This window comes from Pristiophorus japonicus, chromosome 13 (genome assembly GCF_044704955.1).
Source record: "Pristiophorus japonicus isolate sPriJap1 chromosome 13, sPriJap1.hap1, whole genome shotgun sequence".
In the NCBI taxonomy this organism is placed as follows: domain Eukaryota; kingdom Metazoa; phylum Chordata; class Chondrichthyes; family Pristiophoridae; genus Pristiophorus; species Pristiophorus japonicus.
Genome location: NC_091989.1, coordinates 65,477,558 through 65,496,873, shown reverse-complemented (window position 1 = coordinate 65,496,873; position 19,316 = coordinate 65,477,558). Strand labels below are relative to the sequence as shown.

The 19,316-nt window shown below is 44.4% G+C and overlaps 1 protein-coding gene across 1 annotated transcript in view; it reads right to left on the bottom strand.

The window, feature by feature from the left end:
- pde3a (phosphodiesterase 3A, cGMP-inhibited) overlaps positions 1-19,316 on the bottom strand; it is a 572,752-nt gene that overhangs the window by 279,445 nt on the left and 273,991 nt on the right. Inside the window, exon 2 of the mRNA XM_070897592.1 lies at positions 602-652. Coding sequence (XP_070753693.1) covers positions 602-652 — 51 coding nt within the window. The remainder of the gene's footprint in view (positions 1-601; positions 653-19,316) is intronic.

Below are 19,316 nucleotides of genomic sequence, written 5' to 3'. Positions count from 1 at the left end.
TGCGGCTACTATTGAGGTGCTTTAATACTAGAGCAACAGTCCATATAAAAACGTGTAAGATAATTAACGGTGCCACCAACACTAGAACATCACATGTTATTTTACTGCTATTTCTCTGGAACTGACTCTAACATGATGCTTTGAACAAAGTCAACTTGGTGTCTAATGGCTACTATTTCTCTTCTCATAATTCAGGTCAATTGTTTCATCCTTCCCCAACACTATATATCAATTGACTGAATGTGAAAAAATTAAAATATTATAGCTGAAGAGACACCATTGCTCCAATCAGTCTAGAAATGGAAACAAAAAAACCCTCCAGCTATTAGTTAAGGTGGCAATTTAGTTCCTGCTTATTGTTGACTCCATTAAAGAAACACTTGTTACAATCCATCATTTGTAGTATTGCTACATCATGTCCGGGCACCAGATCAAAAAGACATTTTATATCGCAACGTGAAGAGCTGACACAACTAGGAAGTAACAATTTGCCCTCAAGCGTCGATTTGTTCCTGAATTATTTGTTGCGTTGGTCTGAACTGAAAGTAAAAGTCGGTTGTGATATTTCCCCCGTTAGTGCATGGTTGCTATGGACACTGACCTGTGATCCTCTGTGGCCACGCTTATGATCCCATTCAGAGTGTGACAGAATCTGAAAGAACAACAAAACCGATGCTTAGCAGCAAGAAAATGGTACAACCGTACACACAAGTATCTTAGAGACACAGAGCTGCTACCAGTAGGTACAGCAGTCACAAATTTACATCGGGACAATAAAAATGTCACATATTTCTGCTTGAATGCTTCGTTGTCATGATGGTAGTGTAATGGTGGACATTTGTGTGATATTCCTCAATCCACTATTTTACTGGAAACATTAACCCATTTGAAACAAACAGGTTCATACATGCATTAAAACAGTAGATAGAAGAATGCTGTCAGAGCTCGTTAGATGTTTATTACATAGGTATAGGACAATGGGAAGCATGTTCATTACAGGAAATACCAGACAATGGGGAACATGTTCATTACAGGAAACACGGGACAATGGGAGGCATGTTCATTACAGGAAACACGGGACAATGGGAGGCATGTTCATTACAGGAAACATGGGACAATGGGAGGCATATTCATTACAGGAAACACGGGACAATGGGAGACATGTTCATTACAGGAAATCAGAACATGGAAGGCATGTTCATTACAGGAAATCGGAACATGGGAGGCATGTTCATTACAGGAAATCGGAACATGGAAGGTATGTTCATTACAGGAAACACCAGAAATTGGGGGGCATTCATTACAGAAAATCGGAAAATGGGAGACCTGTTCATTACATGGAAACCAGAAAATGGGAGGCTGTTCATTGCATGCAATCGGAAAATGGGAGACATGTTCATCACAGGAAATGGGAAAATGGGGAAAGCTCTGTTACAGCCATTCGCTCCATTGTGCGCCGCAGTCAGCTGAATGGTTACGCACAGTGAGAGCAAAATCTGCCTCTTGATGATTTGTCAGTAAAACTTGCTATCGTAATCTGCTAACACTATGGTGATCAAACCACAATCGTTAATGGTTCAGTTTGGATAACATTACACTCAAACTGAGTGTGCCAGACTACAGCCTGCCCTGTCTAAGCAGCTGTCTGTTAAAGAAGAATGAATCTATACTGCATAAACAACCCTCTGAACTGTGCGGTACAAATCATATAAAAATAATATCCTGCAGCAATGTCAGACTGTAATTTTATTTTGGAGTTTGGGGTCAGATAAAGGTTACTTACAACATCATCATCTAAATGCTTTGATGAGATTACAGCCATGCAATCACAATCACTGTCAGTTAGCCATTATTCTCGACATAAATCTTTTCATTCCTGCCCAACTTGTCCCAGGAACAGTGCTATAAAACACCTACCCTAATGTAGATCTTTCTGATATGTGGTTGAATGCTTTTGTCAAACAGGTTGGACACTAATCTGGAACTTATTGCAATCCCTGATCAGATTCGATTTAGTGAGCCTGCCGTTAGCCCCTAGAATAGATCAGCAATGATAGGCACAGTAGAAGGCGTTAGGGAATAAAAAGGACTGCATTTATATAGCGTCTTTCATGACCTCAGGACATCCCAAAGTGCTTAATAACCAATTAAGTTATTTTTGAAGTGTACATACTATTGTAATGTAGGAAACATGGCAGCCACTGTGTGCACAGCAAGGTCCCACAAACAACAATGAGATAAATGGCCAGATAATCTGTTTTTTGTTTAGTAATGTTAATTGAGGAATAATTATTGGCCAGGACACCAAGGGATATCTTCTTCGTAAAATACCATGGGATCTTTTACGTCCACCCGAGAGGGCAGACGGAGCCACGGTTTAACGTCTCATCCAAAAAGCAGCACTCCCCCTCAGTTCTGCACTGAAATGTTAGCCTATATTTTGTGCTTGCATCTCCGGATTGTGACATGAACCCACAAAATTCTGACTCAGAGGTGAGGGTGCTACCAACTGATACAAGAATTTCCTCTGACCTGGTCAAACTCTGCTGCTGTAACTTCTCCAGAAGTGCAACGGAAACCTCATTAACCTCAACTGATTAATCTATGTCTCTCCATAACTGAACTTGAAGACATTCCGACAGCAGTGGTCAGGCAAACTACAAGAATAAAATTCCTCCCCTCAGGAAACTGCAAAATAAGTTTACTTTCCTTCCCCCGTGTGAACCACCGCCGAAAACACACACCCACATATCCCCCCACACACAGGAACACCATCGTCTCCAAGTCACACACCATCCTGACTTGGACATATATCGCCGTACCTTTATTGTCGCTGGGTCAAATCCTGGAACTCGCTACCTAACAACAGTGCGGGATCTAGAACTCCCCTAATAGTATTGTGGGAGGACCTTCACCACAAGGACTGCAGCAGTTCAAAAAGACCCAGGCATGGGAGCAATGAACTCGAAGCGAAAATAGCAGGGTTGTGCAAATGAATTTTAAATGTCCCATTATGAGCAGTGGGGATTGAGACACGGTGATTTGGCCCATGGGAATTCCTTCCTGTGTCACACTTTTTCTATGTAATTTGTATAACCACACATTAATTTTTCATACTGTACACATTATTCACATCCTTTTGTCAGGTCAGGTCTGTGATTTGCATACACTCGTCTCCAACAACAACATTCACCAAACATCACCTGTAGACTTCCCTTAAAGCTCCAGCAGTGGTACAGACACCCGAGAAGAATTAGTTGTGGCTATAGAGGGAGGTGGAATACTAGGTGCTGCTTAAAGAGATGATCAGGAGGTAGCACTGGTGCTGGTTGAGAACAGGCTAGCTAATGCGCCTTGGAAGTTACATTACAATACAGGCCCTAGTGGTCCTGCTTTGAAACTGAGAATGGAAAAGAAGTGGTGGAGTCACTGCCACATGACAATGGAAGCTCCTATAAGAAAGACTTGCATTTATATAGCACCTTTCACGACCACCAGACGTCTCAAAGCGCTTTACAGTCCAGTACATTCGGAGTGTAGTCACTGTTGTAATGTGGGAAACACGGCAGCCAATTTGCACACAAGCACGCTCCCACAAACAGCAATGTGATAATGACCAGATAATGTGTTTTTGTTATGTTGATTGAGGGATAAATATTGGCCAGGACACTGGCGATAACTCCCCTGCTCTTCTTTGAAATAGTGCCGTGGGATCTTTTATATCCACCTGAGAGGGCAGACAGGGTCGTGATTCAACGTCTCATCCGAAAGACAGCCCCTCCAGCAGTGCAGCGCTCCCTCGGCACCACACTGGAGTGTTAGCCTAGATTTTGTGTGCTCAAGTCCCTGGAGTGGGACTTGAACCCACAACCTTCTGACTCAGAGGCGAGAGTGCTATCCACTGAGACACAGCTGACACGAGTCAGAAGAATTGCAACATCCATTACACGTAGTCCACCGGCCACACGAGTGATGGGCGATCGCTGTTGCAACACCCAAGCGAGATTTGCAGTGGGAGTATCTCTCATGAATGTTTCAACTGCTGCTACAGAGGCTTCAGAGATCTCATACACTCTATGCTCCAAAAGATCAGTGGGCCTCATGAGGAGATGCCCTGCAGTGGTGCCATGAGCCATCATGGTTCACCTTGGATATAAGAAACGGGTTGCCTTTATCTAATGCAGCTCACCAGTCATCCACACAACCAGGCACAAGTGCTACATAACCCATATGTCGAAGGAGCCAGCCATTTATACTTCCTTCTTCAAAGAGCTTGGTCAGATTTGATGAAAGCATTGTTCACACTATCTGGGAAATGTCAATCTTTTCTAGCAGTGTTTGCAAAACCCAATTGCAAACTGGTCAAATAGGGTTCCACAAATGTTTACTTGTGTATATTTACTTGTACAATAATGCCCTATGCTTGCAGAAAGGCACCAACTTGGAAAGCCTTTTGTCACCTCCTGTGTTGCTGCTGAAGTAGATGTAGCTGGGTGTGATACAGGACTTAAGTGGTCCCCTTAATACAGTGATATACAGAAAACTTGTCAAGTGCAGTGACGTCTGATGTGGGGTCTGGTAATACAGATGGTAGACTGTCCATGCAAGTCTTACGTCCAGCTGGCACACCTCAGAACACTTTCTCGACTGAGGAACATCATGTCCAGAAAGCTGACTCTGCTGTAGCAGAACCACTGCCTGAGATACTTCATGCACCTTATATGTAATCCTGTGCCTTTTCCAATATTATCAGAAGAGGCCTGGCAATGGTGACTACATGCACATACTGGAAAAGGCAAGGAGATAAAAAGTGTGTGAGCTACTCCAGGGAGGGTTCTACTACAACAAGAGTCAGCATCCTGGGCAAGCTGGGACAACACACGTGCATGCTGGCGAAGCAAAATATTTCTTCTGTTATTTGCACTTCTGTGACTGCTCTACTGATAACAGAACGAGGGCAGCAAAGACCTGTACAACAAATGGGAAAAAGCACTTGCGCATAAAGGATGCTGCTTGATTTTACATTCATTTACATTAACGGACTCCAGTAGGTGTGTATCCCCATCCGCCCGACTGCCCTGCATTTCGGTGCAGAGGTGATCCAATACCCATCAGGTTCAAGAACCAGAACAGTTCCCCCACCACCATTTTCAGCACAAGTTCCACCACGTTTTGGTGAAGGTGGGAATCTCAGCCCGAGCCCCTTCCAGTTGTTTGCACTCCAAAGACTGTCACTTTGATAAAGGAGGCCATTCTTTTGAAAAAAAAATGCTTTATTGCCACGACAGCGAGTTTTTGGGAAGGCAGTTCTGAGAAACTTGGGAACAGCCTGTTCCATATGTTCTGTTGTCATGCTGCCATGTTGCCCACTTGGGACAATCTGCACTGTGGCTGCTGCTAACATGATGTGCCAATTCCTTTGTAATATGGCTTTTGCTTTTCAGTCCAATGTTTTATGTTTCATTATTTCCAACGGTAATTTTTTTTTTGCAGATGTGTTCTGTGATGCAATGGTGTCCTGGTGTTACAACAGGTCTTCTGTTTATCCAGGAACATTGCTACCTTAACATACTTCATGCTACACCCAGCTTATTTACCAGGTGTTGGGTCCATCCCCATCTTAACCATCCCGCGTTACAACAGCGACTACACTCCAAAAGTACTTCATTGGCTGTAATGCGCTTTGAGGACTCCGGTGATCGTGAAAGGCGCTATATAAATCCAAGTCTTTCTTACTTCTTTCTTGAGCATGCTACACTGTTCATTCGCCTCTTGCTTTTTTTGGTTTCTCTAATCCTTCCTAAAACCAGAATGCATGAAGCCAACGTTGGTGATGCAGCTGGGAACCATCTCCTTGCACAGTCTCACTTTGCTTCAGACATGACAGAAGGAAAATCCTCATGTCGGCAAACAGACTAATCCTTCTGCTCACTGACCTAAGATACCAATATCGTCATCCTCCAAAACAACCACAAAAGCAACTTGTATTTATATAGCGCCTTTAACATAGTGAATGTCCCAAGGCGCTTCACAGCAGTGTTTTAAGACAGATAAATTTGACACCGAGCCACATAAGAATAAATTACGGCAGATGACCAAAAGCTTGTTTAAAGAGGTACGTTTTAAGGAGCGTCTTAAAAGGAGGAAAGGGAGGTAGAGAGGTTTAAGGAGGGAGCTGCAGAGCTTGGGGCCCAGACACGGCCACCAATGGTTGATCAGTTATAATCAGGGATGCCCAATAGGGCAGAATTAGACGAGCGCAGACATCTCGGGGGGTTGTGGGGCTGGAGGAGATTACAGAGATAGGGAGGGTCGAGGTCATGGAGGGATTTGTAAACAAGGATGAGAATTTTGAAATACCGGACAAAAACATGCTCAGAAGATTAAACGCTGGCTGCAAGAACGCCCGCGGACCGGGAAGCAATTGCAACATGCGCTCATTGCAGAGTCAATCTCCCACTGAGGAGCCACACTCGCAGGAAATGCAAGTCGGAGGTAGGACTACAGCACGACAGCCCCCGTTCCCGGACTCATACTCCCTTTGAGCGTAGCGGTGCAGGATCACTGAATATGCTGGCACTGAAATTCCACAAGGGTCCTACTTGTTCTCCGCGGGAGACAGGCGTAAACACTTGAGCCATTTCCCTGGCAATCCCACTCACTTCCCATTGCTCTTGCAGCAGCGAGAACCCACATGGAATTTCAGAGCCAGTACATTTTAAAGAAAAGGAAAAAAAGAAACTTGCATTTATATAGCGTGTTTTAAGACCACCGGACGTCTCAAAGCGCTTTACAGCCAATGAAGTACTTCTGAAGTGTAGTCATTGTTGTAATGTGGCAAACGTGGCAGCCAATTTGCGCACAGCAAGATCACACATGTGACAATGACCAGATTATCTGAATGTGATTCTCTCACAGTAAGCCAAGCTACCAAGTCACAAAGGACAACTTGTGACTTCTTATGGTCATCGTCTGGCTGAGATGTAACTATTGCTAGCATAAAGGATTCTTCCTTCACAATTTAACAGAATGGTTATTCAATTCAGCCATTAACATGAAACCTTATGTCCGCTCCATGACCCTGAACCAGTCAACATATACACATCAATGCTTCACCTCCCATTTTAAAAAAAGAATTACTTGTGACAGATTTACCAAAAAAAGCTGTCACTATCAGTGCAATTTCTTCTTTGCCTCTAGAATGCTGAATGAACTGAATATCTCTTTTAAGTTTTTTACTACATACTTTCTCTTACAAACTACACCTGCTTTCCATAGGCCTCTCCTTTATTCTTGGATAGGTTTACTATGATATTGGAAAAGCTTGAAATGGATAATATATGGCCATTGCACATCCAAGATCACTGTACAGTCATCATCATAGGCAGTCCCTCGAATCGAGGATGACTTGCTTCCACGTCAAAAAGTTCACAGGTGTTTCAATGAAGGACCCAATATTCCAGGTCCAGAACTAAATCTTGAAGGGTGGAAGATGCCTGTACATGGATTTTTTTAACGTGTGGTGACCGTTGCACACCAGCCACCACATGGGCTTGACAGAGCTAGGTCTTGGTCCAGTGGCAAGGATTAACCAAGACAACTGGAGACCACTTCTGCTGCACGGACCTAGTGCGCGCACATATTGCAGTGTGGGCTGGCCCATGTTGCCCCTAGGCCCCTGTCCCCGAACTCACACCTCTCCTGGGCCCCATCGCGTCCCTCTGCAAACTCTCGCCATTCCTTCGCCCCGGCCTCACCGCTCGTCCTGTACCTGCCCACGCTCCACTGGGTGATGCAGTATATCACCCACGTATGGCATCATTAACAAAAGCAGTTTGGGAATTTGAATTTAGTTTCCTTAAAAATCTGGAAATAAAATAGCCGTACCAGTAAAAGTGAGCATGTCATAAAAACCTAACTGGTTTACTAATTGTCCTTTAGGGAAAGAAATCTGCCGTCCTTACCCAATCTGGCCTACATGTGTCTCCAGTCCCACACCAACGGGTTGACTCTTAACTGCCCTCAGAAGTGGCCTAGCAAGCCACTTAGTTGTATCAAACCATTACAAAGAAAATAAGGCCCACCACCTCCACCTTAGTGGCAACTCGGGAGGGCAATAAATGCTGGCCTTGCCAGTGAGGTCTACATGGATTTCTAGAATCTCAATCCAAATTCTGGGTGAAAGAATCCACAAGACAAAGTTGCCGGTGTATCGCCAGCCATTTGCCTTTACAACCTTCCCCCAGAGCAATAACAAGGAACGGCTGTTGTGAAAAAAATGTAATTTTTGTAAAGTTAAAGGGTGCCTTTCAGTGGATGGAGGGAATGCACATTGTTGGCACAGAGGACAGAAAACCTTGCTCTCCATCCAACCCAGGCTACACCTGTGCTGGGAGTACTGAGATTCTGGCTGGAGAAAAAAACTTTAATTCCTCGGCACAGACATGTCAAACAGAAAGAATTTGCCAGGAACTTTTTCATGATGACAGTGCCCTTTTAAGTGGTTCCAAATGGAGGGCCTAAGTTTTAGGCAGAGGCCTGCTCCGCTCCGTCAATTACAGAGAATTTCCATTAAACATCCAAATGTAAGTATAATGTCATTAGATCTGTTGGCATTCTGCATGCAGCCACTGGCTGGTATAAGCTGCTGTGACAATATTCATCAGGTTTAATTCCTGAAGGCCTTAATGCAGCCTGTCTAAATGGGCGCAAAGGGCCACAAAGCCAACTGGTGAATAACCGTTTCAGTGACCCATGAGATTCCCCACCGATCGCACCTTGGCCCAAGTTGCTCCAACACAGGTGCAAGCTGTGGGCTTCTACATTTAGTTCAATGCCAATGTCAGTAAGTAGGAATCTAGCACTGGTAGAATTTAGCAAAGTCAAAGAATGGAGAACACACAGTTGAATAAAAATGCAAACACAGTTGAAGGTGCAGTGGAAAATGTGCTAAAATGTGATGAAATAAAAAAAGGATTTCAAACGGGAGTTGCAATCTTTACAGTTGAAATCTCATCGCAAATTCATCATCGAGGGGGGAATGAGGAGAGACAGAGTGGCACAGTGAAGCTAGGTGAATTGTCCTTTCACCTCGGGCTTTGGCTCGGATTCCAGCCCAGACTAATAGAATGCCAGTCTCCTCTCTGCGGAGTGTAAAGGTCCCAAATGAAAGGAGCTTAGACTGTTTGAACCAAGCTTCTTGTGGGCACAACTCAACAGCTCAAAACTGAAAGGAAAGACTTGCATTTCACTTGCCAAAATCCTGGGCAATCTTGTTCACGGTGCTGCAGTAAGATTGAGACAGTTTTATCCTGTGTCTCCTTCTACCGAACCCAGGAGTGTTTGGTCTTGGCAATAAGTGTAAGAGGAAGGATGCATTTCCATTACCCAACAGTAACATCAGTCCCCTTGTTCTCAAGCTCCCCTACCCCCACAAGAAGCATGCACTGAAGTGTATCATTTTCTCGTGGGCATTATCTACCACTTGCAGGTTGACAACACAATCCTCCATTTAATTTATGTGTGCCATGAGACTGTTGGTAAGCACCTGAATGCTTACAGCCAATGATGCACTCTGTACCTTGGGGGAAAAATGTGTTGCTTCTGCTGTTGGCAGTCAGTCCTGAAGGACATGCAGATGTGTGCGTGGTGACACAGAACTTCAGTTGCCTCTTCAATGTGGCAGTGCACAGTGACTGACTTCCTGTGAGCATCTGGGACGATCTCTGTGGCATAAAAATTGACGCGGTGTTGTCTTCTGTTGTCACCGGTAAGGCAGGGCAGAGTGCGAATTGTCCCTGCAGATCCTTGTAGACCAAGTGTCACACCTCAGTCTCAGTCTCGCTGCTGAGCCAGAAGCTCCTCGTGCCCGGGTAGTACGTCCACCACCTGCCACTGTTCTGCGTGAATGGTGGGCCATTTACCCTCTCCATGCTGCCCTTTCCTTCCGCTTTGGAGAACTACCTGCTGCCTGTCGCTGTGACGCAGAAAGCTCTTTTTTTAGCTCACACCAGTTTCGACCTGAAATTGGTTTGGAGATGCCAGCTATGATTAGCTGAGGTTGCCATGACATAAAACCATTGCGACACAAACAAGTGCTCTTGTTTGCATCAAATGCAGCCTCCATACTAAACTTTTGGGACAGGTTTTATGAAGAGAAAAGCATGACATTTAGACCAGAAACAACAAGAATGGTACCTCCTGGACGATATTCTGTACCTCCCCCCCCTGCCGACCCCCAAAGTTTCTCATGCTTGTGCCTTTAATGAGCCCCTAATAAGCAAAAAGCTTCTTCCTTCATTTTTCCTTAATTTCATGCAACACATTTTGCGATGGGCGTGCTCCACAGAGAAACTGCACAAATCCAGCAGTGGGAACATGAGGGAACTTGGCAAAACACAGTGTTATTTATCTGTGAACTTAGAATTCAGTCGTCTGACGCTGTCGCTCTTCCACCTTCTGCTGTAGTTACACAACGTGACTTGCGGTGTACACAAGCACATGAAGGACTGTACGCACACGGTGTGACCTAGCGAGCCTCCAGGTGCTGGCTGGTGCTACAGTCGGTTTAACTGGCCTCCCTGAGATGGGCCTAGTCCCAAGATCACACAGCAGCAGGTCAAAACAGAGATTAGGGATGTCAAGAAAGAACTGTAAAGCACAAGCAACAGCTGCAAAACACAATGCAACAAAAAAATCTTCCAATATTCTAACAGCAAGAGGGCAGTCAGCAAGAAGGTTAAAATGCTAAGGGGCCCTGATGAAGTTGAGCACAAGAGTGAACAGGAACCGCATAAAGTTAGTATGCAGGTACAGCAAGTAATCACGAAGGCAATGTTGGTCTTTATTGCAAGTGGAATGGAGTATAAAAGCAGGGAAGTCCTGCTACAACTGTACAGGGTATTAGTGAGACCACACCTGGAGTACTGCATGCAGTTTTGGTCTTCATATTTAAGGAGGGATATATGCATTGGAGCAGTTCAGAGAAGGTTCACTAGGTTGATTCTGGAGATTAGGGGGTTGACTTATGAAGATAGGTTGAGTAGGTTGGGCCTATACTCATTGGAGTTCAGAAGAATGAGAGGTGATCTTATCGAAACATATAAGATAATGAGGGGGCTCGACAAGATGGATGCAGAGAGGATATTTCCACTCCATAGGGGGAACTAAAACTAGGAGACATAGCCTCAGAATAAGGGTCCACCCATTTAAAACTGAGATGAGGAGGAATTTCTTCTCTCAGAGGGTTGTAAATCTGTGGAATTCTCTGCCCCAGAGTGCTATAGAGGCTGGGTTATTGAATATATTTAAGGTGGAAAGAGATAGATTTTTGAGCGATAAGGGAGTAAAGAGTTATGGGGAGTGGGCAGGGAAGTGGAGCTGAGTCTATGATCTTATTAAATGGTGGAGCAGGCTCGAGGGGCCAAATGGCCTAGTCATGTTTCTATTTCTTATGTTCTTATGTATGTTAAAGGGCTACTGCTTGGATTTTTTTTATGAACAGGAAGAGACTAATCAGATACCGACATCAAACACAGACTTTGATGTTAACGAAGCAGTTAATCTAAATAGGCTTAAGAGGTTGAAAACCAACAAGACCCCTGTGGGGTATACCCCAGGGTAATTTGAAAGACAAGGTAGGATTGTGAAACACTGCCAGTCATTTTGAGGTAGTCAGTTAACATTGGGGAAGTTCAGACAGACTGAAAACGGAGAAGTGCAATTTCCTTGCTAACGGTAGTCATATCTGACGAATGCGGACCCATTAGCCTGACCTCTGTGGAGTCTAAGAAGGCAGCCATAATTTTACAAAGAGATTGGCAGGTTTTGGACATGAGCTTATCAGTGTCAAATTAAGTTAGAAAATAGAAAAAAAGAAAAAGAGGCATGTGCTGGATAGAATTCGCCAACGGGCAAGTCAAAAGATGCCCGGGGATGATAGCTGACTCATTGCTCACCAAGTTCAAACAATGTTAGGCAGCAATAGACAAGTAAATAGGATGCAGAGTTATATTCCCAAACCATTTGAGTTTTAATGCCCAGACCTCACGTGGAAGCAGGACAGCGCCCTCTTCAGGCAGCATCAGGATACTGCGTACAGATCTGGTCACTGCGGCATAAAATGGCCCGAAGATGCAGCGTGCTGGAGTGGAGAGAAACAAGGCTGCTCTCCCGTGTCACTGAGAAGATCAATGAGAATATTATTGATAGGATAGGGGACTCCGGCCTCAAAAGGTTATGTCTCAGCGAGGACTTTATACAAGATATTTAGAGCACAATGGAGTCACACCGGCATGGACACGATGGGCCGAAATGGCCTCCTTCCGTGCTGTAAATTTCCATGAAGAGAGAAATGTGGATTTCTGTGGGTTCTCACCAGCTTCTCGTAACTCACCCAAGTAGGTCCCATTCATGACAAGCCTCAGCAGTATCCACACCTGGACACTTTCCAGTGGGTAATCGGATAGAGAACAGGGGCCAAGGCACAGGTTCAGGCAAATGTAGGACAGATACCGGGAAATATTTCTTTACACAGAGGGTGATCAACAGCTGGAGCAAGCTGCCAGGACAAGTGGTTGAGGCCAGAAGGTTGGCCTCATACTGTAACAGGAAGATGGTAGGATTGGGGCACAGGAAGGAGGACATGACATGGGCTAAACAGTCGCCTTCATCCAAGCCAACCCTGTGATCTTGTGAAGTCATATAAACCTAGCTGCCACCAAGAATTAGCACCACACCCGGTCTGAAGTACTATAGATGTGAAACAAACCCAGTGTTGAGATGCTGCCCGTACCCAAAGTCCTCAAAGCCATGACTAAATAATTTGGTCATGAAGGGCCTTTCACAGGCAGTTCATATTCCTTTCCTTTCAAATCTAATTATGTTTGTTGTGATGGCTGAAAAGCTTCCAGGCTGTACTTTGGAAGATACGATAGTCAGGCCCCTGTTCTCTATACGATTACCCACTGGAAAGTGCCCAGGTGTGGATACTGCTGAGGCTTGTCACGAATGGGACCTACTTGGGTGAGTTATGAGAAGCTGGTGAGAACCCACAGAAATCCAGCATCAGTGAATGCCTTTGGGAAGTGTAATGTATTTGCTTCATGGGTTCTTTGCTTAAGCACTCATAGCAACACATCGCTATTAAGAACTCGTTATTAACAAGGTTTAACAATCACACTACACATTACCAGTTCATTCACTAGGCATGGATGACCTGGACCCAACTGACTGGAGTTTTATTGAGTCTTGTGAACATCACATGACTGGCTAAGCCACTCACAATGCAACAGCTCTAAAAACCTGTGAGCATACTCACAGGTGCATACATTACAGGAAGGAAGAGCAGAGATTTGCAAAAATAATAACTTCTGGTCCAATGGGCAAGGGATGATAATCTATTAAGGGGTGGTTTTCCTGGAGGTGTTGAATAGTGAGAAGACACATACAAGCAACTATTTCAGATGGTCCTGTTGGTAAAGGGCTTTCTAGGACTGATGGGGAATCTATTGATGTAAGGTATGTAGCTGTACAATTTGGTAAACTTTAGAAGGGGGGGTGCAAACATGGTGTATAGAGGCTTCACACCAGTCTAGTGTGATTTGGTATCACAGTCATATTTTGTGCCCTACAAAAGCCAAATGTTTGACTGCAGAAATGATCTAGGAATACACAGAGGTTTTAACATTTATTACAATATACAGGGGTGCAAAGGATAACTTTAGTGATTTGGAGTTTTAAGCATTATTGTGGCAAAATATCCAGGGGGGAAATGAGTAATTTTTTTCCCCCAACGTATTATGATCTGGAATGCACTGCCTGAAAGGATGGTGGAAGCATATTCAGTCATAACTTTCAAAAAGGAATGCTATATCTTCAAAAAGAAGACATTAGCAGGGCTATGAGGAAAGTGCAGGGGAGTGGGACTAATTGGATAGCTCTTTCAAAGAGCCAGCACAGAAAGGAGGGGCCAAATGGCCTCATTCTGCACTGTATGATTCTATGATCTAGAGACTTGATGGACTGTCAGAGAGTTACAGTCACCCTGACCATCCGATGAGCTGTTGTAGTCTATACAGCATTTTGCTTTGTTGCACTTCTTCAAGGCCTTTCAAAAGTCTACAAGGGTTGGTCCATTTGGATTACTAAAACAACTGAATGCCATTCTCCATGCAGGCACAGTAATCAACATTACATATTTAATTCTAACATTGCCGTGGGCTCCACTGCTACGATGAATGTCCATCCATTTTTCAGACGCATGGACAAGTTGCATCAGCCAGCACAGGCCGTTTACTTTGGCTTTCATTATCTCAAACAGTACTCGTGGACTTTTTTGCCATATTGCAGCTGCAAGTACAAACAAGGTTTACTTGTGTTACAAAACTCTACTTACTTGTCACAGATAACCCTGAGGCATCTGGAGCTTTGCCTAATCAGATAATGGAAGGTTAATATCAGATTCCGAATTTAATTGTGAAGTACACAACATAATAAAATGGAAATATTGACAGAACTCCTAATGCGCAATTATCTTTCACGCTAAATTTACATTTATTATGATGCCAAAAACCTACATCGAGAGAAACCAACAGATTATTTTATGCATGGATGAGCTTCAGCACTTGCCGTAAGTCCTTTGTGTCAGACTAAAATCTTGTGTGTGCATTCCACCCTTTAGTTTTCACGTGAGATTGGAATAAACATATAAACATAATGGCCTGGATATTAACAGAGGCTGTTTACGTGGGCAGGCGGGGGGGGGGGGGGGGGGCGGAGTTTTGGATGGGTTTCCCAGCATGCTGTGGAGTTTTAACTCCGCTGTGTGAATCTTTTGGCTTCCAGTCAGGTGGGGTGCACTCCAGAGCAGTTCGCAGGACCAGGTAGGTCTGATCCCTGACATGGACGGGGGGGGGGCATCCGATCCCCGACCCTGGGATCCTTTGTGTGGAGGGGCTTTGATGGGGGTGGGGGGTGGGGAGCGAGGAGCAGGGAAGCACTCCTGCTTCTCCTGGCCCACAAGCAGTGCTTTGAAGCCATTTATCTTCTCCATGAAGCTGTCCTCGCTGCACTTCAGCTGCCGGGTTTCCCGAGGCCTGGGAAACCCAGCCGCCCACTGTAAAACCTGCAAAGCAGGTTAACTTAGAGGTTGGCAGCCTGATTAATTTATTTAAATTGACACCCTCTCCTGTGGAATTGAGGTCAAAGATCAGCCATGATATTAAATGACGGAGCAGGCTCAAGGTGTCGTATGCCCTTCTCCTGTTCCTAACTCTTATGCTCTTATGTTCTTCTGACTGTGTCAATGAAAACAACTCTGCCACGATGTTTTTTAGGGATCCCAGTCACTCACAAAATGGGTGAATTTTCACTTGCAGAATCACACATTGGAACACGGATGTACAGGATAGATAGACAGTATTCATATTATTTCAACCAAAGTCACAAGCTACTAAAACCACAGGAGGAAACAGGCATCACTTCAGTCAACAGTGTAAGATCCTTTTAAATAGTATAGATTAATTTTTTGCCAAGTTTGTCCAATAAACAGACGTCCTAATGAAACCCTTTGATCTTTCTAGTTTTCAACGGCAGAAAAATTCTAATAGAGGTTAAGCTTCCGGCTCCTAAATCATTCTAATCTTCACAATTCAGAACTCCTCGGCAAACGGTGCAAGAGTTTTCTCCAAACCATATTGGACATGCAGGATCAACCCGAGAGGTGGAATTGTGGCAAAAGGGCCATATGATTTCAAAGACAGAGTTGTGGCAGTCACTGAACAACCTGAACGAGAAACCAGCTTCATAGATTTTTTTGTCAAAGCCACTGACATGATGAACTGGATTAAACAGTTTGTGATGTGTAAACCTGGAATGTGGCATTATATTGGGATGTCTTGAATGACAAGGAGACTGGCACAGTGCAAGTTGTAGGACTCTCCACAGTGCTGATAATAGGTACAGCACATGAGGAAATTCTGAGACTCCAGCAGTTAACTTAAGGCCTGTTATGACCAGATGCATTCATATAAACAGGGTTCGATGCTTACCCGAACTGGTTTATGGAGAAGCAAGCAGACGCTGCTGAAGCTTCGCACCTCCACCAGGAGCCAAGAGTGAAGAGGGTGGGGGGGGAAAACACGGGTAGCTGGATGGTCTATCCTTGTTAGGTTCAAGGAGATGGTGGCAATGCACTCACAAATGTGAGCGAGCAGGCACTCTTCTGGGTTCATAGAAACATATAAAATAGGTGCAGGAGTCGGCCATTCGAGCCTGCACCACCATTCAACATGATCATGGCTGATCATTTTTGCAATTTTAGTACCCCATTCCTGCTTTTTCTCCATACCCCTTGATCCCTTTAGCCATAAGGGTCACATCTAACTCCCTTTTGAATATATCTAACGAACTGGTCTCAACAACTTTCTGTGGTAGAGAATTCCACAGGTTAACCACTCTCTGAGTGAAGAAATTTCTCCTCATCTCGGTCCTAAATGGCTTACCCCTTATCCTTAGACTGTGACCCTTGGTTCTGGACTTCCCCAACATCGGGAACATTCTTCCTGCATCTAACCTGTTCAATCCTGTCAGAATTTTATATGTTTCTATGAGATCCCCTCTCATTCTTCTAAATTCCAGTGAATACAGGCCCAGTCGATCCAGTCTTTCTTCATATGTCAGTCCTGCCATCCCGGGAATCAGTCTGGATGGCATGTCTGGTTATGGAAGCTTGGAAGCTCAAACTATTGTGGCAGACTAAGTAATCCAATGCCTGAGCCTGGCTGGTCCACTGAACTCCAGGATACTCTTGATGGTTCACTAATGGAACCTGGAGGGGCAGTTCTGATACTGGGATTCTTCCTACTTGGCTCCAAATAACCAGACAAGCTAATAGCTTAACAGGTAGGGTGGTCTTCGCTGGACAAGGATGTGTGATTTTAATTGGTTAAACTTCAGCAGTACTCATGCGCGCACTTCAAAGTTCTCTAAACTTTGGAAATGCCAAACTTTGCCTTTGGAATTAGATAAATGGGATGTGTCTCTAGAGGGAGCCAGTGAGTACACTCTACATCAGACAAACATAAATTCCACCTGTGTGGATCCCTCAATGGGTTGGTTTGGAGCCTCTTAAACAAAGTGGTGGGTTTTCACGCGTGTCAGACAACAGGTTGATCAAAAATAAGTAGCTCGGTTGTATCTTAACGCAAAGGGAGCTGGAGCAAGCCTGGTGTGTTCCTTCTGTATCTAGTGAGATGTTAATTCCAGATTGCATTTCCTGTTGTACAAACACTAGAACAAGATCAGAAAAGATCTAGGGGCCGAAATTGCCCCTTTTATACAAGGTCGGTGGCCACGGGTCGGAGCGGACAGGCCACAGAGTCTCTGCGGAGGGGCCGCCATTTTAGATATTGCCCTCCTTCAGTTTTGGAGCAGTGTAGAGAACTGCTCCACCCATTTTCCTGCCACGGCATGCACGCACCGATTCCTTCCTGAAATTGCCCTGTGGGAAATTGCCCCGCAGGAACAGCGCCGGCGGCAGTCGGTGCCCATTCTATGGCTGGGCGCGCGGCCGCCCTTGAAGGGAAGGTGGCACCGCCCAGCGACTCCATTTTATTTTTTATTGTCAGCCGAATGCCGGGTCAGGCCGACAATTATGACCACGGGATCGGCCGGGTCGCCAACAGGCAGCCTGGTACCCCCTCTTGGGGTGGAGGGCATTTTCGTCCCCCTAATCCGCTTCTTCTGCAACATTATACAGATTAGTAACACTTTATTGTTGTCTCTTAAATGTAAGTATGAATAACTCCAAACAGCAAAAGTATGCACTGGGTACCAATCAAGGATTACATTACCATTTCAATAAGCACCCACTGTTACTGATCCATCCAGAGAAAGGCCAATCATAAGAAATGACTAATCACTGAATTATAATTTGTTGATCAGTGCACTGACTAATGGAAATGAGGCATGAAATGTTCTATTTACAAATATTACCACAAAACGGTTCCAGATTAAAGCAGCAAAAATAACTGTTTTTGGCAGCCAGGCAAAACTAACATTATAACACAAACAGTATTATAAAAGTATTGTAATTGTATTGTTGTATGCAGGACATTGTATTATAAACATTGTCATAAATTGAATTTGTTAATTGGCTAATCCTCACATCTTGCAGCAATTTAGCATTCCTGGAGTTACAATGCTATTAAATCTGCTTTACAGCCTTCATATTTGGTGGGAAATAATTAAACATCTTTCCCAATAGTACATTATAACATTAGCTGCAGAGCAAAGTAACCAAGAGTTCAAAATCCACTCTAATTCTTTTAAAGAAAGACTGCGTTTTATATAACAGCGCTCTCATGTCCCTGAGAAACATTATGCAGGCAAATGGTCCACATCAAGGTGCCACAACCAGTAATTGGATGAAGAGCAAGTTTGCTGATGATACAAAGATGGGAAGAAAAGCAATGTGTGAGGAGGACACACAAAATCTGCAAAAGGACATAGACAGGCTAAGTGAGTGGACAAAAATTTGGCAGATGGAGTATAATGTTGGAAAGTGTGAGGTCATGCACTTTGGCAGAAAGAATCAAAGAGCAAGTTATTATTTAAATGGAGAAAGATTGCAAAGTGCTGCAGTACAGCGGGACCTGGGGTACTTGTACATGAAACACAAAAGGATAGAATGCAGGTACAGCATGTGATCAGGAAGGCCAATGGAACCTTGGCCTTTATTGCAAAGGGGATGGAGTATAAAAGCAGGGAAGTCTTGCTACAGCTGTACAGGGTATTGGTGAGGCCACACCCGGAATACTGCGTGCAGTTTTGGTTTCCATGTTTATGAAAGGATATGCTTGCTTTGGAGGCAGTTCAAAGAAGGTTCACTAGGTAGATTCCAGAGATGAGGGGATTGACTTACGAGGAAAGGTTGAGTAGGTTGGGCCTCTACTCATTGGAATTCAGAAGAATGAGAGGTGATCTTATCGAAACGTATAAGATTATGAGGAGGCTTGACAAGGTGGATGCAGAGAGGATGTTTCCATTGACAGGGGAGACTAGAACTAGAGGGCATGATCTTAGAATAAAGGACTGGCCATTTAAAACTGAGAGGACGAGAATTTTCTCTCCTCAGAGGGTTGTAAATCTGTGGAATTCGCTGCCTCAGAGAGCTGTGGAAGCTGGGACATTGAATAATCTTAAGACAGAAATAGACAGTTTCTTAAATGATAAGGGGATAAAGGGATATGGAGAGTGGGCGGGGAAGTGGAGCTGAGTCCATGATCAGATCAGTCATGATATTGAATGGCGGAGCA